General features: G+C 34.0%; 1 protein-coding gene across 1 annotated transcript in view; it reads left to right on the forward strand.

Annotated features, from left to right (window-relative positions):
- Positions 1-21,819, forward strand: part of PCDH17 (protocadherin 17) — a gene marked incomplete at its 5' end in the record, with an annotated part of 89,091 nt that overhangs the window by 17,748 nt on the left and 49,524 nt on the right. Inside the window, 2 exons of the mRNA XM_026867405.1 lie at positions 4,785-4,843; positions 4,886-5,058. Coding sequence (XP_026723206.1) covers positions 4,785-4,843; positions 4,886-5,058 — 232 coding nt within the window. The remainder of the gene's footprint in view (positions 1-4,784; positions 4,844-4,885; positions 5,059-21,819) is intronic.

Here is a 21,819-nt window from a genome sequence, read left to right on the forward strand (position 1 = left end):
AAAAAAAAAAAAAAAAAAGTCAGGAATAAAATTACCATCATATTAATGATATTAATCAATCAGAATTCAGGGATTCAGTAAGACAATGGTAGAAGACTTCACCAGGCTTCTGCTTTCCAGAATTCCTACAAAGAAGTCTGTCTGTTAAAGACTGGAAGTTCCTAGTTATTTTCCTTTTTTAAATTTTTAATCAAAATCTCTTTTATGTCACCATTCTGAAGATTTTTAGCAATCTTTGATGTATTCCATACTGTTTTAATAAAATACAAGAAAAATAAAAGGTTTTCAATTTGACAGGTGTCTCTCATAAAAAAAAAAAAAAGTCTTAGAGTCAACATTACTGCAAAGAAAAAAAACAACAAAGAAAGTGAGAGAGAGATGGGAAGATGAGAGAGAGAAATGCAATATTTAAGCATTCTTGACAAATTATGCCCAGAAATAATTGAATAATTGTCATATTAGGGAAGGATGTATTTTAAAATGTAAAAAAAAAAAAAAAAAAGAGGTCATTGGTCATTAGGTCATTGCTAAAAATATTCCCCATAATTCATTGTGAAATGCTTTTTCCATGTTCATTGAAACTGTTTTATTTTTTTTTTTCATATGAAATTATCTGAGGTTAATGGATCCTGTGAGGAATTTGTTTCTCATACTCTGTTCTTGGTTATAGTTCCTCATCTTTGTTTCTCTAGATTAAACTTTTGGAAATCATAGCCACTCTAAAATTAATTAATAGAACCTTAACAGTTGACTTTCAAACTTCTGAATGTTTTGATTTTGATTTTATAAAATTCAGTATTCCAAATTCACCATATGAGAGCAATACTTAACACCAACTGTAGTTTATATACACAAGCCCTAATACAGATAAGAGAATGAAAGTTTTTATAGACAGTTGACAACAGCACTTTAAGAATGGTCCACATGTTCATGCAAACACTGGCCAGTAAATGATTCTTCAAGTTATTTAACTCTGGTAACTTTCAGAGATGGATTATTTCTGGGGGTTTTCTTGGGGGAGGGTCAGGATGGACCTTGTTTTATTTTGTTCTTCAGGAGGTTAACAGTGCTGACATTTGAGTAATTTTTTGTTATCTATCAGGAGATTGTAATTCCATATAATTCACTTCTGATAGGATGCATCTTGCTTAGCTTTAGTTATTACACTGAGCATCTTCCTGGTCATATATATTTCCCTACTTATTAGTGAAAATAATTTCCAGGAGCAGTATGTACCTAAAGCTAGATGCCCCAAATGGGACAAATTATCTTGTATGTCTCTAAATGCTTATAGAGCAGTCTTAGCTGATGAGCTCAGAGCAGGTGACTAACTAACTTTTAGATGGTTATCTGCAGGTGACCTGAAACCTACCTTAAAACTGGAGGCAAACAGTCAGACACAGTTGTTCTGATTTCCTAGAAAAGGCTGTATACCCACAGAAGAACAAATAGTTTATTTGCTGTTGATAGATTTTTAAAGTAGAACTCATTTCTTAGAGTCACAGCTATTCAGTGTAAAGAGATATGATTAATGCATGAGCTGAAATATGTAATGTCACTTCCATAGATGTTGAAGTATCAAAATTTTAAGTATATGACCTCTCACTTCAACTGGGATTAAAAAAGCAAAAAAAGTTTTTTTAAGGGAGTTAGACATTTATATCTCTCTGTAATCTGTTGTGAAGTGGATGCTTACCTGAGATTCCTCTAAAACACCTAGCCTTAAAATTAAATGTTTGTTTAATATCCAAATTTTTGTATAGATATTATTATACATGAAGTAATTATCTCTTTGCTGCCTGTATCTCAGAATGCTCTGTTACAGCTCAACACAAACATCAGACTTTCGTAGTTCATGGAAGAAGGTCTAATGATTTTAGAGCAGAAGGAAAAAGAATTCAACTCTTAGCTCCGTGGCTGTATATGATTATCAAGTATCTACATTTGTTCTTTTGCAGCAATGAACTCACTGTAACACGGCACCCAACTGTTTGTATTGCTGCAAAATAACAATATGAAGAAAATTGGACAAATTATTATTGAGTTAAATGTCATTAATGATTACCATAAATACAGAATTTTTCAGAAGCAGCTCCCATTATTAGGGTGGCAGCTAAGATGGGATCGTAACTTCTATTTTAAACTTTCTATCTTGGCTAGCCCAGGGTGTGAAAAATGCTTTTTTTGCTATGAAAAAGTAGAAACAAAAAAGTATGACCAGCTCTTACTGTGGTCCACCTTATAGATAAATTCTTAGCAGCATCTTTCAGGAGAAGTTATAATTAATTTCAGGGCAAAAGTCTGACTTTTCTAATGACAGAGAATTATTGAAAAGGCAGTTTATAGCAGGCATTTTGCCTCACAAGAACATAAAAAATGGAAATGTTTATTCTAGTAGCAGCTGTGTTTAGAAGGATATAGATATCTTATGTAAGTAAAAGCATAATGTCAGTTTTCCTTGGCATCTATAGTTGAGATACTAGACCTAGAAAACAGACATGATTTCTGCAATTGTAAAGGTTTATTTGGGTTGAGAATACTGGGCTCTGTGAGAGTCATAATGATTGTGTGTATATATATATATATATATATATATATATGAGGTAGATTTGCTGCACACAAGAGAGATACTAGTTTACAATTTGTGACAACAAAAGAATAAATGGCAGAATTAAGGCTGGTTCCAAAATATGATGTGCTACATTTAAGAGATTACTTATAAGAATGCTGAAATATTTATCTTTATGCCTCCATTTCTTCCTTTTTTCTGTTTTCAGTGTTTGTTTTTATAACTTGAAACATGTTAAAAGACAAGCTTTTTTTTCTAATTGCATATGTTTAAACCAAGATCTTATGTGTTTTTAATATCAAAGCACTAAACTGCCCCCTAATTGAAGTGTCCAGATTTCAGAAAGTTTGGATACCTGTAGCTGAAATCATTAGCTTCTGAAATGCTGGCTTGGAAAATCAGTGACACAACACAGAGTCTGATGTCCTAGATCTTCAGAATTCTCCTTCTGTAAAATAGCATATTGTTTGTATTTCTTAGGCAGTATTTAAGAACTTTAATAAACCCATCTTTTAATAATGAAGAACAAGTCTCTAGTTGCACATAAACACCCAGATTTCCAAATTTTGTGCAGTTTTGATATGATAAAAAATCATTTATAGGTATAGGTGATATATGCTATATTTTGAAAACTGATGAGTAAAACCTGATTCCATCATACAGTTTATCATAAAAGAAAATTCACTGATAAAACATCAGATTATTTTTGGAATGACATATACAATGCTATGTACTCCACTGCTTAAATTAGAAATTGTGTGTTATAATTTTTGAACCTAAGGATTTAACTAGAAACAAGAAAATACAGTGTGAACTGACTTCATACATGCCAGACAAAAGATAATTCTTTATCTTCTGTTCCTTCCGTAAATTGCACAAGATATCTCTGGTATATAAGCACATCTATTTCACGTGTACCTTGAGAGTGGCATGTGGCCACCTATTTTGTGTTGCAAACAGCAGTGACTGTTAAATTTCAGATACAAATTCATGCATCTTTTCCAAGCTCCAATAGTCCAACCATACAAGAAGTATTTCAAATATTTCTGATTACCACCTGCCTATAAAACCAAAACAAAGCTAAAAGAACTGGAGTGGGGAGTGACAGGGAAAAAACAAATATCTAAGACACCAGTCACTTGTGTAAACACTTGTTGTGCAACATTAAACCTTACCTTGGGCCTTCTGCTCCATTAAGTGAGCGCTGCTTGTGTTACCGATACTGATATTCTAGATGCTGTTGTAAAACTCATAGCTGCTGCAAAGCATAATGGTGTGATATGAAGTGATGCAGAAAACAGTAGAAGCTCTGTCACTAGGTCAGCTGCAAGAAGAAGTGACGTGTGTGAATGTACAGTATATGGAGTTTTGTGAAAGATGCAGTCTCTCTTTCTCCCAAAGAACTTCAGCTGATGATACAAGGGGAATTCAGTTCCCTTTGGCAGGACTCCATGTTGGTCTGGATGCTGTAAATACTTGTGTTTCTGCAGTTACTAAAAGCTCATGCTGCTAAAAATATCCTCATGACAGACTTAATAAAAGTATCTTCTTTTAAAACCTGATTGTCTTCAACAGTCGTTTAATGTTCCTGTTTGCATGCGTGGTTCTCATTTTTCTGATATAGTTATTAATACTGATGAAAATTAAAGAGAGAAAACCCAAATAATTTTGTATTTGCACTTTTCCAGTAGCATTTAGGAAACCCTACAGCTAATCGGCCATAAATTTTCTTGATTTTTTTGTTTATTTTTTTAAATTCAAGAGTAACGTAGAAATATATGGAATTATATTACAGCGATAAAGGCTTCAGAATCCCAGTAAATGATGTAATTATGATTAAAAAATAGTATTATTGAATAATTCACTTTTGTAATATGCAAAAGTAATTTTTTTTCTCTCATTTTCAAGAACCATCAGTCTTAATATCTAACTAATGAAAAAACATAAACAGTGTCATCTGTCAGGTTACTAACAGAGAATACCACTTATCGGAGCCTCATTGTTTACTTTAGCAGGTAATTTGTGGACCGGAATCATTTAATTGTTCTGAACACATAATTACATGCCCACATTTTCCAATTTAATTAAAATGTACAAATCTGAAGATTAAGGGAATTTTTGAATTATTAATCATTTCTCCTCTAGGAAATCTTGTTGCTCTGCAGGAGATTTGTCCAGTTACAACTATACGTATTTTTTTCCTTCTCTTTCACAGACAGACAATTTTCCCGCAGAGCCCAATTACATGGGCAGCAGGCAGCAGTTTGTTCAAAGGTAAGGCCTATTAAATAACTTTCTCGGCTTCCCCATTTGCAGTAGCTCCACGTTCAAGGATCCAGAAAGAGCCAGCTTGAGGGACAGCGGGCATGGGGACAGTGATCAGGCTGACAGTGACCAAGACACTAACAAAGGCTCCTGCTGTGACATGTCTGTTAGGGAGGCACTCAAGATGAAAACTACTTCAACTAAAAGCCAGCCACTTGAACAAGGTGAGTAAAGCCTCCAATGCTTATAAAAGCGTTGAGTTTACGCCATCATTATAAACCTATTAGTATTGCAGTTTCAGTTTATCAGGATAGAATAGCCCACTGATAATACTATCAGAAGAAACAGTAAATCTTGTAGCTAGCCCAGAGCAAAAACCGCTCAGTATCTTTCAGAATGAACATGAAATGAAACCACAAGTATTCAAAGTAGATTAAAAAAAAAGAAAAAAAAAATTAGTACTTTTATAAAATGATTAAAATATCACCACTGGCATTGCCTGTGATATATTATATACAGTCCTTCTGCCAAAGGATGATTTGGAAATTCAAACTAGACATGACTACAACAGATAGAAGAATGCCAGTCATTTACATTACTCACGTAGTTTGGAGAAGAGGAAAAGCAAAAGGCAGGGTCAGGATATCAGGCAAGAATAAAACTAGATCAGAAGAAGTTTTCATTTCATGGATGAATTTTCATATTCATAATGTTGTTTCCACAATTAATAGGAGTGTGAGAAGTGTCAAATAATAGTATAATCTGTTTTTGTATAATTTCATTCACATCCTGTGAAGGTACCAAAGATGAGTGCCTGTGAAACATCTAAAATGACTTAGGACAATGACAATGCTCTCTGCAAGCATTTGTTCTGACTAACAAGCCTGTTTATTTCCTCAAATCCTGATCAAATTCATTTTTTTCCAGATGTCTTTTATCTAATTATGAGGGTTTGGTTTTTTTTTTTTCAAAAGGCACACTTCTTTTTTCTTAAAAGCATCAGAGTAGTCCAGAATTGTGTGTGTTTGTATTTTACTTCTAGGCTGTAAGCAGTAAGTGCACCACTGATTTATTTTTAAATGTTTTGTATGTTTACTATTATATTACTTTGTTGTGGGGAAGATGATTCAGTGTTAAACAGTTAAAAGATTATTAAATAAGTCAGTCTTAATAAGAAGCTATATTTATAATTAAGCAGAAAAATATTGTAAGGTTTTTATTAATTGTTGATTAATTTGGCCTAAGTTTTTTGCCTCTTAGCCTAGTCTGATCTATAGTACAGTCATCAGGAAATACATGTTCAACTTCATTTTTCTGATTATGTTGAGATTGTAATATAATTTTTGCTGTGTAGAACATTTAGAATGCTGCAGTATAATTTATTCTGTATATATTTGAAGGTAGACCTCATACATGACCTTATTTTCCAAGTAATAAATGCCAGAAAGATTATTTTTTTCCTGACCTTTTGCCACAGCAACTCTGTGCTTATAATTGGACATTGATCTGTATAAAGATGCAGTACTGGACTTTTTTTTTTTTTTTTTTTTTTTTTTTTTTAAGAAGCTGTTTGAGTGTCTAATTCTCTCAGTTTTGTGGAAGAAAAAGACAAAATCTCTGGATTGCTATCTATCAAGTATGGTTATGAAAGAGTTCTAGAATTTTAAAAGTTTCATTAGGAAAATTATCTACTATTCACATTAAAAACGTGTGGGTTCTTAGAAAATGACAGTATGGCCAGAGTTCATAATACTGCAGTTTGTCCAGCAGCATCAAGTCCAATATGGTCAAAACATAAAAACTCCAGTAGGGAGATTAAGCCAACCATTCCTGTAGCTTGCTTTCATTGTAATGCAAAGAGTTATATGGAGGTTTGCACTTGTCATTATATCTAGATGAGGGGCCCTATTCATCAAGAAACAACTTATTACAGTGGCTCATATGAATTCCTCACATTATTATTAAACTTATATTGAACTGTGAATATTAAGTACTGTCAGCCACTGAACTGCAGCACCAGGTGTTGTGTGACTTTTCCTACTGAGAAAAAAAAAAAAAAAAAAAAAAAAAAAAAAAAAAAAAAAAAAAAAAAAGAATGAAGATATAGAGATAGACTACTTTTTCCTTTTTTTTTTTTCTTTTCCTTTTTTTCCCTCCTAAATATAATTACAAATGGAAATGATATCCACTTGTTTACTTGTACGAACCCTTCCATCTCAAGTGTGCTGTAATAAAATCATTGGCATATTATGAAAACTGAACCTGCAGCAAGCACCTTATGGGGTTACCAATTGTTGCAGTAACAAATGTGGTGCAATGTGGCGTTCCCACTGAAATCAAAGATTGTTTGTCGTTGAGCTTAGTACAATTAGGGCTCTTAGCCCAAACTAACTTTTCTCTTTTGAAAGAAGATAAACAAAATTGCTTTCTCTAGTCACAAGTCAAATTGAAGGAGAGTGAGAAATACGATATATGTGATTAGGATAGAAAATGGATTTAATTTTCTTTAGAGAAAAATTGTTTTCTGGGAAAAGTAAATGGACAGCTTGCTAGAAACAATTGTCTACAGCAGTGCCTGAAGCAGTATCAGAACTTGTGGTTCTGTCATCATCCTGGGTTGTGCACAGGGATGGGAATTCGCTATTTTGTAGCAAAGTTTCAGGTTTGAGTATTGTTGTTTAAAGATATTTAAAATAGTTTAATTTCTGCTTTTAGAAAAGTGCTAAGTATTAGATCTTCTGGCATTTTTGAAAAATGCTCAGGATTAACTGTGAATTGAGGATCTTGACTTGAGATTCCTAATTTTAAAATTAGTTAAGTTTGAGTTTGACATCCTCTGTATATGATTCCAAACACTATTGTCATGGGTCCAATTCTACCCATGTCAGTAATAAGAATGCTAGTGGTACCAGTAGTTTAACTACAGTTTTGAACAACTATAGCCTAGACAGCTTAAAAATCAAATGGTCATACTGAGACAAAAATGGTGTCAGTGGCAATACAGGAACTGTGCTTCTATCAGGAAGACAGAAATAAGAAATTTTATGAAAAAATAACTGTTGTAGACAAGGCATCATCTGATTTCAGCATTGGATGGAAGGCAATCAAGATTACTTTATGATTTACATTAAAATAGTGAAAACAGTGGATGGTAAAGCCTCAGTAAGTTTACTATTAAAATATTGGATTTCAAGGAATAAATCTCCGGATAGCAGGTTTTTTCTGGTGGTGATTGTAAACATTCACACAAGTGGGAAAGATAATGCAAATTAAATATCATTATGATAATTGTTACGAAAACTCATCAGTTGGCTTTAATGGAAAGGGGGAAAAAAAACAACCCAAGAAAAGTTATCAACAGGAAATCTTGTGCTAAAATAAGCATGTCCCTTTTTAGTTATCTCAACCATATATCCTCTTGCTGTGAATTCCAAGCCACTTTCTCCATAAAAATATATAGCTGTCTCTTAAACTTACCTATGCAATCTGAATCAGCTGTCTTACTAAGCAGCTTGCTCCATATGCCTGCTACTCTTTCAGTGGAAGGTTTTAGATAAATTTGTTTTGTTTACCTCTCTTTTTTTTCACTGCTGTTTCTAAGACTTTAAACCCCATCACTAGTTTGAACACTTTGAGATCACCCTACTTGGAAGACTTAGAATTATTAAGTTTGAATACATCTGTCAAGTTTCCTGTTTATTCCACCTGAAGTAGCATATATTATTCACATTTTATATTTAAATAACAGAATAATCTTTTTGTTTTATATGGTTTAAGCATAACGGCTATAATCTGTATTTCTTGAAAAGGTATCCAAAGCTGAATATGATATCATAAACCATAAATGATATCTACAAGGAAGCAGTACAACAGCAAGATGTATATTTTATACCTTTCATAAAGAATCCCAGATATATTTACCTTATAATCAGTAAACCAGTATAGAGTTATGAACTTTTCTTTAGTTACACATAAATCATTGTCTTTGATAGATTTTCCCAGGAATTTTCCCTCCCTTTTTCTTCTGTTTTTTTGCTGTGTTTCTTTGCTTTAACATAAATCTGTATTTTCATGTCACTGTCAAAAATATCCAAGGGATGAATTATCTCCAGATTTAGTACCTTTATTGTTGACTTTTTGCTTTATCACTGTGCATTACATCTTTCTTTCAACACGTTTGCTTGCTGTTCACACCTGCATGCCATAAAGGGGGTATTTCTGCACATGCTGTTGCCTCCTTAACAGTAGCACAGATCCTGAGAATAAACAGAAAATGGAGTCACCTCCTTGGAGGAAGGGTAGAAAGAGACTCTTTAGTGTTGAAGAGTCCTCTAGGTCCTCTAGGACCTCTGTTATTCACCAGGCTTCTCTGTATAAAATGACTGTAATGTATCTTCAGGAAAAAAAAAAAAAAAAAAAAAAAAAAAAAAAAAAGAGAGATTTGATATAACTTAAAAATACAATACTTCTTTCTTCATCTTCACAACAAAAATACATTTTCATCACAGCTGATGCAGTACTGCATGCATCATTTAGGAATAAAAACTGTATCAGTTCTATAGAATCTTGATGAATACTGTTAATTCTTGAGTTTGTCCACTGAGTCCACTGAACACATTCACAGAAGAGGTTTGTAGTAACTTGTACGCTTATATTCTCAATTTTTAAACAAGAATGATCCCTGAAATCGAGTATTCTGCATTATCCATCTGCAGCAGAGCAGAAATTATCAGAATTTTTAACCAAGATTTTTTCTGAACTATTCATTGATTTTCTTGGCTTAATCTTGCTTGAGTCTGTAAGATAATTAAAATCCATTCTGTTTAACTGAGTGAGAATCAGTCTAGACTGATAAGTGCAGAAAGTTCATCAAGCAAATTTCTGCTGTCTGACATCATCACCAATGCTTTCCATGTCATTGGGGATGATGGCTTATTTTATGAGTACATCAGCTTAATGAGATAGTGGAAAAGAAGTTTGTGGAGAAATATTTCTTTTCAAAGTTCTCCGAGTTGGTGATGGCCTCCACTGAGAAACTGATGGAGGCTGGGAGTCCCCCCAGAGCTGGCATGACCTGTGAAATACTTTCTTCAACACTGCTTCCTCCCACAGTTTTTTGGGTTTTTTTGTCCCCCTGGACAGAATATCTCCTATCACATTCTCTCTATGTCCAGAATGTCAATAGCTGTCAGACTGCACTACTTGTTCTGATGCCACCTAAGGGTTCTTATATCCAGTACTTTTGTCTCTTCCAAGTCGCTTACCTCTAACATGGTCAGGTAAGATGCTAACTTGCTGTTGTAGATAAGGACTTGCATGCAATACCCATTCTTCACTTATGTCTCTTATCCAGGTAAGAGTCCCTTTCATTTTCTTAGTATGACTTAATAGTAGTCTCTACAACTAATTGAAAGGAGGTTGTAGCGAGGTGGGTGTTCTCTTCTCCTAAGTAACAAGCAATAGGACAAGAAGAAATGGCTTCAAGTTATACCTACCAGGGAAGGTTTAGACTGGATATTAGGGAAAATCTCTTTACCAAAACTGCTGTTAAGCACTGGAACAGGCTGCCCAGGGAAGCGGTGGAGTCACCATCCCTGGAGGTATTTAAAAGACGTGTAGATGTGGTGCTTAGGGACATGGTTTAGTGGTGGACTTAGCCATGTTAGGTTTATGGTGAACTCAGTGATCTTAAAGGTCTTTTCCAACGTAAATGATTCTATGATTCCATTCTGTTTCTATAACTGTAAATTCTGGAAGTGCTTAGGTGAAGCCCACACAAAATGAAATTTATTTCCCCCTTTCATTTGGTTTTAGCCACATATTTTTCTCCTTTTTCTGGCTTCTGTGATTTATGCAAGCACATGTGTGATCCTAGATGATGACTAGCATAGGTCAAAAATGAACTTATCTATTCTGTAACTGCTTCTAATTGACCAGATTTGTTAACACCCTGGAGATACTTGATTTTGGCCTCATTCTAATACTGGGATTTTTAATTTAAGACTAAAAATATATGTGGAATTGCAGACTTTTATGAAGAATAAGGCCATATTTATATTCATTCAATGTCCACGCCAATGTGTTATTCATTATGGCATTTAAGTCATTGTCAGCAGTTCCTTCCTACTTTTCTGCTTTGAGTACCTTGTTTAGTGAAACAGTACTTCTAAATTTAAGAGAATTAGCAGCATTATTATTGGTCTCATCCTTTTATGAAGTCCGTGTTGAATGGTAATACTGAAACTTCTATTGGTGTTAAACTTCTAAATTAATGTATTTCACTTTTAGTCAGAGGAGTACTCATAAATGTTTCAAATGTTCTATGTGCCTTGATCTCAAACACTCATTTAAAGATGATCTGGGTAACACTTTTGCAAGGCTTCCTTACCTAGGCTGAGCTAGACTATGCAAATGTTCTGTAATACCCTTTTTTTGAGAGATCAGAATAATCTCCCTTTGAACCTAAACTAATGAACTAGAGAGAGAAATACAGGTCAGTTGCCTTTGCTGTACAGATGATTGTCATAACCTTTCTCATGTTAATACCTAGTAATCTATGACATATCTGTCGCTGTATTATGTATTGAGCAAATTATATGATGGATTTGGGCAAAATAAAGACAAATCTCTTGTATCTACCAACTTGTATCTACCCAGAGTATTAAATATTTCTTTTTCCCTCTGTTGCAGTTATGTTGAATATCTTTCTGGCTTTATTTTTATATCATCTATTAGTCTAACAGTCAATTTAGATTCACGCTTCACATATCAGTTATTTCAATACTGAGCCTAGATTTGCAGGTGACACTGTATGACGTCAGGTTGAACGATAGTCAGGTGTGCTTCAGAGTCCAGTTTGTTTGGTGCTTCCTCATTAGAGATGGGAGTGTTGCCAGCCATAGTTTCCATCTGTAGCGTGCTCTTCTTATAAGTACATGAGCAGCCTTGGATTTCAAGCGAGGCTATCCAGGTGAGGAAGGAGAAGTTTGAGGAAGCAGGTGTTTGTCCTTAAAGAAGTCAGAAAAGGAAGTGAAGTGGCATCCTAATGGAGAAGGGATGGATTAGTTTAATGCCTAGACTGCTTACTTATCTGCCTTCATTGATACAAAATAGAAAAGCAGTGCAAACATTCTGGCAGCTGAAGTGACAGTGAATACACTTTGCATCAGAGTATTTCAGCCTATTATTGCCGCGTGTTACTGCCTATTATCCTGCTTTTCAACTGGAGCTGAGTTCTGCCAAACCAGGTTTTTAATCAGGTGCATGTTTCAGCATCTGGCAGATTATTATCATCATGTATCTGGTAGCAGTGAAGTTTTGTGAATAGCATATCCCACATTTAATTAATGTATTTAGCCACAAATTAGGGGGGGAAATTTCTATAACTGACTTTCAAAACATGCAGAAAGAACTTTCTGCATCTGTACACACACAAAACATGTCACTGGGAAACAAAGAAAGGGATTACAGCCATTCAGCACAGCTTCATCTATGCACCATTTGGTATGTTATGCTACATTTTTCAGGTAATTTCATTTCTTCCCCCCATTATTTCTACTTATTTTATAATTACAAATTAATTCAGTGCTTGAAAATTATCTATATTTTGCCCTGTATTTTGCTTCAATTGGAAGTTTCACCATTGAATCAATTTAGATTATTACCAACACCTTAAAAGTTCTAGACTGTGCCAATAAATGTAATAATAAAATTTCCAAAGAATTCTCTTTAATTATCTATTTGCAAATTAATGCATAACATGCACTTCAGGATCACAAGTCTGTTACCTTAAGGCTCGTATCTGAGATGTGAGTGCAAATTGTAATGTTTGGGTGCTGTAGCTGTTGGTGCTTATTTCTTCATGCTTTACTTTAGAGGCAACACAGCAGAATATCCCTTCCGTGTCACAAGTGTAAATCTTGTTACTTCTTTTCTGTACTCTCTGTTTTGACACTGCCTTTCTCAAGTCTGAGCACAGTCATTGTACTGCAGTTTGTTCTTGGAAAGCTTAGGATCCATGTTAGCTTTTTGTTTTATTCCCACTAGAAGAGCAAGAGAAGGATTTGCAGTTCTAAGTAAGATGAAGCCCTTCTATGTCAAAATCATTATCTTCAGCTAACATTACTTCTTTTCAGATTCTTTTTATAAATTGAAAGAAAAATGAGGGCATAGAAGGATCAACAACTTTTGAAACAAGGAAAGCAGAAAATGGATAGTTTTCATTGTTTCAGGCTTTATACATTTCCCTTGGTGGTAAATGGATGTTCTCTGACTGCTTACTTTTTAAAATTAAAATTTTAGAGCATATATTCATATATTAGATGGATACTTAATATCATGGAAACTATTGTAACAGGTCTAGAAAGTCTATTCCTGTCTCTTAATATGTGTCTGAAAACATCCTTGTATGGTGTATTTACAGTTTTCTTTTAATTAAGCTTGCATGGTTTTATAGATTTAAAAACATATATATATATATATATATATATATATGAGTGTGTGTGTTTATTCAGCTATATAAATGAAACAATTAAAATGAATACATGTTCTCATCTCTTTCTCGTTTTAAATCATCATTGTATGATTGTAACTCCTCTTATTGAGTCAGTGGAAAATACAGATATGCTAAACAGCAGTAGTAGTCAAGTTTTAACACAAGCCCATTGCATATTCCAGCTACATTCTTGTACCAAAAAAAAAAAAAATAAAAATTCTGCAGATGGAATTACTGTAAAGTATATTAGTTGGAAACCTGAACTTGGATTGTAAGTTATCAATAGCTTTATGTCTGGATGGGGAAGACAAAACATGAGTGTCTTAAATAAGAGATGGGAGTTAATTATTCCATTCATTATTTCTTCAGTTGGAATAATACTAATTGTATTTTGTTTTGCTGGAACAAAGAGTATCTCCTAATTTCTGTATACAGTAATCCAGTCTGTCCTTTTCCTGGCCCTTTTCCTGTGTACATACTAGTTTTCTCCTATGCCCTGGTTTCCAGAGGGAGAAAAGCAGTATAATTTAATTTGGGCCAAAGTTGCAGCACACTCTAGTGACAGAGCCACTGTACCCAGTTTGTAGACATATTTTTAAGGAAGATCTGGACAAATTCAAGATCAACAAAGAGGGAGAGTAACAGCAGAAAACAGAACTTTACAAAATAATGGCCTGTGGGTGAAGTTTGAAAGAAGTGTTTGTTTAGAATTTGTTTAAATGAACAAAGACTGGGGTGAAACATAATAAAAGTCTTTGTGTATATAAAGTTGTTATAAATAGGTTGGTGACTGGTTTTTATTTTCTTTATGTTTAATTTGCTGGGAGAGCTATTTAGGTTACATATGAGGGCCAGCTTTGCTATAAAGATAGCTAGACACTGAAGCAGGGTACCCATGTAAGTTAAAGAATACCCCTCCCTGGCAGTTTTTAAAACAGGTTAAGTACACATTTGTCAGTGATAAACTAGATATACTTTAACCTACCCAGGGCCAGCAGATCCACTCTAGCTCTGATTTTTATGATGCCATAATTAAATGTGAGAATGCGATATACCATCTAGTCCCGAGTAAAACACAGTGAAAGGGAACATTTATACTGACCTGTTCTGCCGCCTTTTCTCTGTGAACATCTTCTATGGGAAGAGCTCACCATGTTAGAGAATCACAAGGAACATGACTTATGTAGAGCTTCATAACAAGAATTCCTGATACGATATAATAATACTTAGCATTTAACATGGACTTTGCTCAGTGGCAGAGCTGCAGCACGATTAACTAATTGCTGCTCAGTGAAACTTTATCTGCTCTCTGTACGTCATGTACACATGCCGTGTATCAGCCTCTGTGCACCTACTGCCCATCCCAATTTCCAGAATGGCAGAACAGCTGGTTTCCATTCCCTGCTGCTGCTTTCTCCTATTCCAGCTGCTGCTCTCAAATAACCTCCCTTCCCCAAGTGGGCTTCATATGGTTTGAAAGGGACTTAATGTACCTCAGTGCATAGGGAACTTTTGATGCATATTTCATCATGTTTCAGTTCTTTCTACAGGGAACACCGCATGTATAACAGATGTTCCCTGACTACTACCCTTTCCTGAAGGTGACATGCCCTTTTTTGTGTTTCATCTCTAATGTATATGGAGCTGGTAATGCCTGTGTGATACTAAAATATACTGCTCCATGGCTGCCCCTGTGCTGCATGCCAAGCTATATTTAATTCCATCTGCTCCCCTCTGCAGCATGAAATGGAGAGGAGCATATGCCCAGTATAACCAAGTCATGCTGTGGCACAGAAAAAAAAACCCTTTATTTAAGACAAGTAAAGGTATTTTTAAAATTTAGGACCATATTCTTCCAGCTTTTTACACATAAACAGTCTCTTATAAAATGGGGATGTTCAGGTGTCTACATGTCAAAAATCCTTCATCTTTCATTACTTCTTTTAATATTATTAATACTATGCATGTAATATGTGTTTGTTTATATAGGTACACATGCATATGCATAAATGCAGAAATAAGACATCATTAACTGATGTCCCTGAAAATTTGATTTTGTAAGCTATATAAACCTCTATTTTAACAGTATGGAAAATTTAAAGCTTTAAAACATTTTATGCTTGTTTTAAAACTGCAGATATTAAAGCAATTCACAAATTTGTTTACATAGAACATTATTTTCATCATAAAGCTTGTTTTGGGAAAGTATAATTCTTCTGAGACAAAACCTGACAATCTAAAATATAATATACAGTTGAAAAATAGTATTTAAAAAATTAGGTTTTTAATATCTAATTAATAATGTACTGTACATATAGACATACATGTATATAACAATATAATTGCAGCGTCTGCTTAAATATTACAGGGTTGTGCACCTTGGATTTTTAGAGGGTAGCCTATCAACTGTTTCTCAGAGTTTTGAATGAAATTCTTCATACAAAATTTTACTATCATCTGACCCAATTTTTGCTTGAACAAATGAATGAAGCTCCTACATAAAAAGTGCAATTTAACTTGCACATTGACAAGATCTCTAGGGAGTTGCACAACCCAAACAACCTTCCAAACTCTGAGACAAACATATAGACTAAGAGCAACAGAACCACAGAAGTGGGGTTGTGTCTGTTTTCTGTGAAGAGGCTTTTGAAACACATCTGTAACCTGTGTGGCCTGGGGAAGTGTGTATCGGATATGTGTTCACTGCAGAATATGAATATTCCTACACTTCATGTGTGCAATTAGTTTTAACATATGGTATTTCTTTTCTACTTTACGAGCGTGATTTAAAGTGATGATTCTGCCCCTTATCCCTATGGTATTTTGTTGTAATCAGAGTTCACATAAAGACAATGTAGGCCTATATGTTTATCTAAAATGACTAATTTAAAGAATAATTTTTTTTTGTTTTTTTATTTTTTTATTCCCCCTGAGGTGTGTAAAATTCGTACTGCACATTTTATAATCATTTCAGAAAGTATCAGCTTCATTTCTCTTTTACAGGAATATTTTACTTACAGTAGAAAATTTGCACATGTAATGCGGGAAAACATATTATGCAGCCCTAACAATGTGTCATTTGTGGGTGGATACTCCTTAAAAGGAGCAGTATTATTTTCTACGAAAAAACTGCAGAATAGTATATTAAATCAATTTCTGTCAAATTCTTGGCCTGATTTCTCTTATAGACTTAGTATTTGCCCATAGGCAAGAAAGGCGAATTAGAACAGTTTCACTAAAATATTTGTAAGTTTTATGTCTACATTATAAAAGACAGAAAGTTAGATGTGACCCTGAGTTATGTCAGGTACCATGTTCTTTTCTCTCTTTTCTCAATTCGGAGTTTTATGACCCAACAACATGTGGCTGGTACCCAGGTAGGAATAACTGGGTGAATAGAAAAGGCAGGTATTTTTGAGGGGAACTGAATGGAGTAGAGAGAGAGGGAGAAAGAAAACTACACTGAACACTACAGGCACTGCTGTGAGGAAAGTTTTAAATTCAGTTTAACTTGCCAGTGTGCTGTGGCTGCTTTTTGCTTTTCAAGAGTACCGTAGAGTAGCCAGAGTACACTACTGAATTGAACCATAAAAATTAAAATAAAAACGACCATGTAAAGGTGATACTGCATATCCTTAAGTCACTCAAAATATATAATAGCATAAAATATATTTTCTTTGACATTCAGGCTTGTAATAAACAAATAAGGACATTCTCAAAATCTAATTACATTGGAAAGTTCACTTAGTAATGTATGGCAAAATATATTACAGCTTGCAACCGTAAAGCGAGCAAAGCAAGCACTATTGTATTAACTCAGGACACTTATATTTAGCATTTATTAAAATTTTCAAATAATAAAAAACCAATAATAAAAATGTAAATTTTGAGCAGAAGTATCGAATACTTTGAAGGATGTAGTGAAGACAATCTCAGATATCACTGTATGGTTATTTCAGGATAAGAGCAGAATTTAAATAGTTTGGACTGCCAAAATAAACCTTATCTCAATATTTTCTGGTTTCATGATATTTCTTGTGAAAATAAAAAACCCCAAGATGTTTAAGACTAGCTATTGATATATAGTTATAAAAGTTGTGAATTTTGCTTATCGATACCTCTACTTTATATGGAACTATTAATATTATCCATATTTTCGTTACATTCAGATAGATTCAGATGTCAGTTGAATTACCTATCATTGTAAATTTATTGCATTTCTGCAGCTTTTCACAGGTATACTTGACAACAGTATGTTGTTCATTGTTTATTAAAAATAAGACTCTTATATTTAAACTTGATACAAGCACATTTGAAGGATAACTACCATATTGTAAACTTGATTGATTCTTTTTCTGATATGCAGAAAAATAGCCAGAGAGAGAATGAGTTACAGGAAGAAGGAAGGGGGAAAAAAGGAACAACTTAGAAGTTTAAGGTGTGTGAAGATAACACAGAGGAGAAAAAAAGCAAGTAATCAAAGCAAACTCATATTTCTTAAGAAACGAGAAACTGCCCTACTGTTAGAGTTGACATGGTTTTGTTGAATTCCATTCTCTTCCAGAAGTGATCAAATTTTGTATTTTTCTTGGCTGCAATTAAATAATCCAAAATCGGAATATATTCCGTTTCAGACAGGTGCTTGTGGTTTTGCAGTGGAGACTCATCAGAGTCAGCAGAGTTGTACCACCTTACACTTTTTGAACCAAGAGTATAATATTTATTTATTGTTATAAAATTACAAAACATAAGTTTTTATTTTTAAAACTGTGTCAAATAACTTCATTCTTTTGCATAAGCTTTTGTGGCAGGACAGAAATAAATAAAGTACTTTCTCAAAATGTAGATGATGATGATAGATTTATATAGGGATTCAGTGCCTTTGTTCATTTTACTGGCAAGATATGCGAACACAGTACTCTGGAAAACGCAACTTATTAAAAAAAAACATTAAGTTCAAGACAGCTAAAAATACTCTTCACAATCTTAATGAAACCTAGGAAATACAAGCTACTGGCATCTTCATTTAGAGTGATTTTTACCTTTCCAAAATAGATTCAAAACTAAGGCTCAGATTTTCTCGTAGATATTTAGTCTTCTATAAGTACAAGGAAACTGGAAAACCTAGACCTCAAGTTTTTGTTAGTTAAGAAAAGAAAAAGAAAGCTTAACATCCCACACCTCTACATTTTCAGTCCTGTTGAAGGAAAGAACAGTCACAAGGAACCTTGTGCCTACCGTTTCACCTACCATCTTACCTACCTCTGAGCTAGTTACCCTGACTCTTAAATTAGTTGACAAGCATTTCAGAATTAATGAAGAAAGCAACAGGTACTTCTGGAGCATGATTCATTTGGCCTGTTTTAGACAAAGTATGCCCTCAAATGCTCATTCATTTCTACTGCCAGTAAAAGATAACTAACTCAGATGTAGTTGAACAATTGTAGATATCTAAAGTTATGAAAGATAATTGTGGTTCTGTGATTATGCAGCTTTTTGCACACTGGCCATTGTTTATCCCAATGTTTTGGCTTCTGGTTCTCTTATTCATGTTATAGGTGTTAATGGTTCCAGCCTGAGTTTATTCTGGAGGCATCAGCATTAGTTTATTCAGCAAATCTTTCCCATTTTGTCAGAGTCATGACATGGAGGTGGTGAAGCTCTCTTTCATGTGAGAAATACGATTTCTGTTTGAACAGCCATTGTTCCTTCTTCCATGTATTTGCACTTGGGAACTGTTACTTCCCTCAGAAAGTTGGGTGCCCGTGTAAGGTTCATAGCTTTCAATGTTTTGCTTAAATATTAATCTATTTGGCTTTTCTTTTGAATTCTTATGGCCAGATTGGTGGTGCCAGAAACAATAAAGAAGAGTGTGTTGGAAGTTTAAAATTAGAATCTTTGGCTTCTAAAAAGTCCTATGTGCTGAGATGCTTTACTGAAATGACTTGCAGAAAAGGAAAGGGATGGTCTTAGATTACATGGACCTCTACTTAAAATCAAAATATGTTAACATATTTATCTGACCGCTGGAACTATTACAAATTAAGTTAATTAAATACAAAGGGATGAATAAAAACATATTAATTTAAGGATTAACCTCTATGTAAGATATCTGTACCTTACATGGTGTTAATCTTCAGTAAATTTTTATCATTTGGTGAGTTGAAGTAATTCCTGATCTTATTAAACCTAACTTCTTATTACATCTAAGACAGTTCTTGTATGTTCATTAAATAGCAGTGGATTCTGGAATAGCTGTTAATCCCTGGCAAATACATTTAAGAATCAACTGGCATTTCATAAACATACAGTAGCAATCCTATTAAATCTAAGTAAATATTTATTTTAGATACTTCAGATCTATCCTGTTGTATCACACCTACTGTGGTACGTGCCATTATTAGTGGCAAGGTGAAGTTTATCTGCAGGAGTACACCTGCTACTCTCATCTCAACTCCATCACCAGACCCAGCTGCTGGAGACATTGCACGTGGTGGCACAGAGAGGTCTCGTTCTAACCTTTCTGCACTGTGTCCCTGAAAGAGATAAACTAAACTAAATATATATTCACACAGCTATGTGACTGCCAGAGTTTCCTATCAAATAGCTGTGTGAACTGGGGTTGTTATTTTTTTTTCACACTTCTAGGTGACATAGCTTTGCCAGCAATACTTCACAATATAGATCCGGTCTTACAAGTTCAGTGTTATTAGTAGTGAACATAGTCTGCTTGCTTAGAAGGATCACACAGATAAACACTGAACTGCATTTTTGGCAAATTGAATGGGATTGTCAAGAATATGTTACATACCTTCTCATGTTCAGAGTAACCCCAATAAAAACTATTTAACTCTTTAAGTGCCCCTCAGAGCTATCTCAGAAACTAAATCTTGTGCGTTGTACATTAGTCAAATACCTTTGACTGTGTTTTGCTTTTCTGTTTACTCCTTCAGCTTTGCTAACTGACAAAGAAGTAGTGGTTCTTCTCTGGATTTATTTTTTTCCCCTCAGGGTAGTCAGTTTACTTTGGGAAATTTAAGTACTTTCTTTTTCATAACCACAAGATAACATTTCCTTTTTTAGAAAGAAAAAAAATATATTTAACTCCTATTACAGAGGAACAAAAGATGGAGCATACAGTTATAAAACAGACAATCAAACCCCACCCATTTTATAAATTAAAACCCCAAGATTTTTGTGAAACCCTCAAGTAGATAATTTTTAATGACTATAAATTTCTATTTCAGAAATAATGGGAAATGTAATTCGGATTAAGATCCTATTATAGTAATTTATGATTTACTATTCACAATTAAATTTACGTTTCACAAAATATTCCAAGTTTATCTAGTTTACAGAATGAGAAAGCAAATGTGTGCATTGCTGAAAGTAGTATCAAACTTTCTGTGTGTTGTCTTGTACATGATGTCATTATACATCAATAGAGGCAGTAATGAGTAGTTTAGTCCCTTAACATTGTTTCTGATTTGGGCTTTAGAACTCTTGGTTTTCTGAAAGTTAACTTTTTATTTATTTTCATAGAATATAATCAGAAAACTTAATTTTAATAAGTGTAAGAATGAAGTATTATTAGTTTGTTATTGAAAACAATATAATAGATCAGATTTTGAAAAGGAAGGAAGTTCAGCCTAAAACAATAATTTAGTAATAATAGTGATCATACTAAAACACTATTGAAAGGGTAGTCAAATTTTGTGTTAGACATTTGAAATTTTTTATGTGACTTCATAATTCTGGTCCCCTCTGGCTTTTTCTGTATCACTATTCTAGTGTAAACTGTAAAATGTTACTTCTTTAAAAGGTATCTTGTCTGGAACAGTCATGTAGTTAGGTATGTATGCATCTGCTTTTATGAAACTAAATTCTTAATGTCATTCTTTTAATTTTTCTGGTGCAGATATTTTAATAACTTTTATTAAACTGAACTAAGCTATTACTTAAAAATAGTTCCCTGACATTCAGAAGCATGGATATAAAAGCAAGAGTAATAAAAATTGCTAGGAAGGTGCAGTGCAAGCACTGATTCAGCAGCTACTACACTGATTTAAACATTTTCTGTGGTATGTAAGATATTAATCTGTAGGAATTAAAAAAAACATATGAAAACAACCCTGCCTAGTAAGGGTTGACATGTGGAAGTTAAACTACAACTCGTCATGCAGTCTAGAGCATCTGTAAGTATGCCCTTCACTTGTATCAGCTGAAGGTAACTCAATCACCCACCTAGATGTAACATCTGAGTCACCTTGTGGAATTTCCTGTCACTCCAGCAATTGCAGGAAGACTTTAGAACAATTATACCCCTGTGCACTTAAGGGTCTAAAGAAAAGAATGCAAGAAAATGAAGAAAGACTTTTTTCCATCAAATCTGGGTGGATTTTTATTCCACTGATTTGGGTAATTATGTTATGGACCTTGCCATCCATAAAGCTCTGCTCAATCATCTTCAAAATTCAGATGTGTGTACAGA

The sequence above is a fragment of the Athene cunicularia genome (genome assembly GCF_003259725.1).
Source record: "Athene cunicularia isolate RWA chromosome 1 unlocalized genomic scaffold, athCun1 chr1_part1, whole genome shotgun sequence".
In the NCBI taxonomy this organism is placed as follows: Eukaryota; Metazoa; Chordata; class Aves; order Strigiformes; family Strigidae; genus Athene; species Athene cunicularia.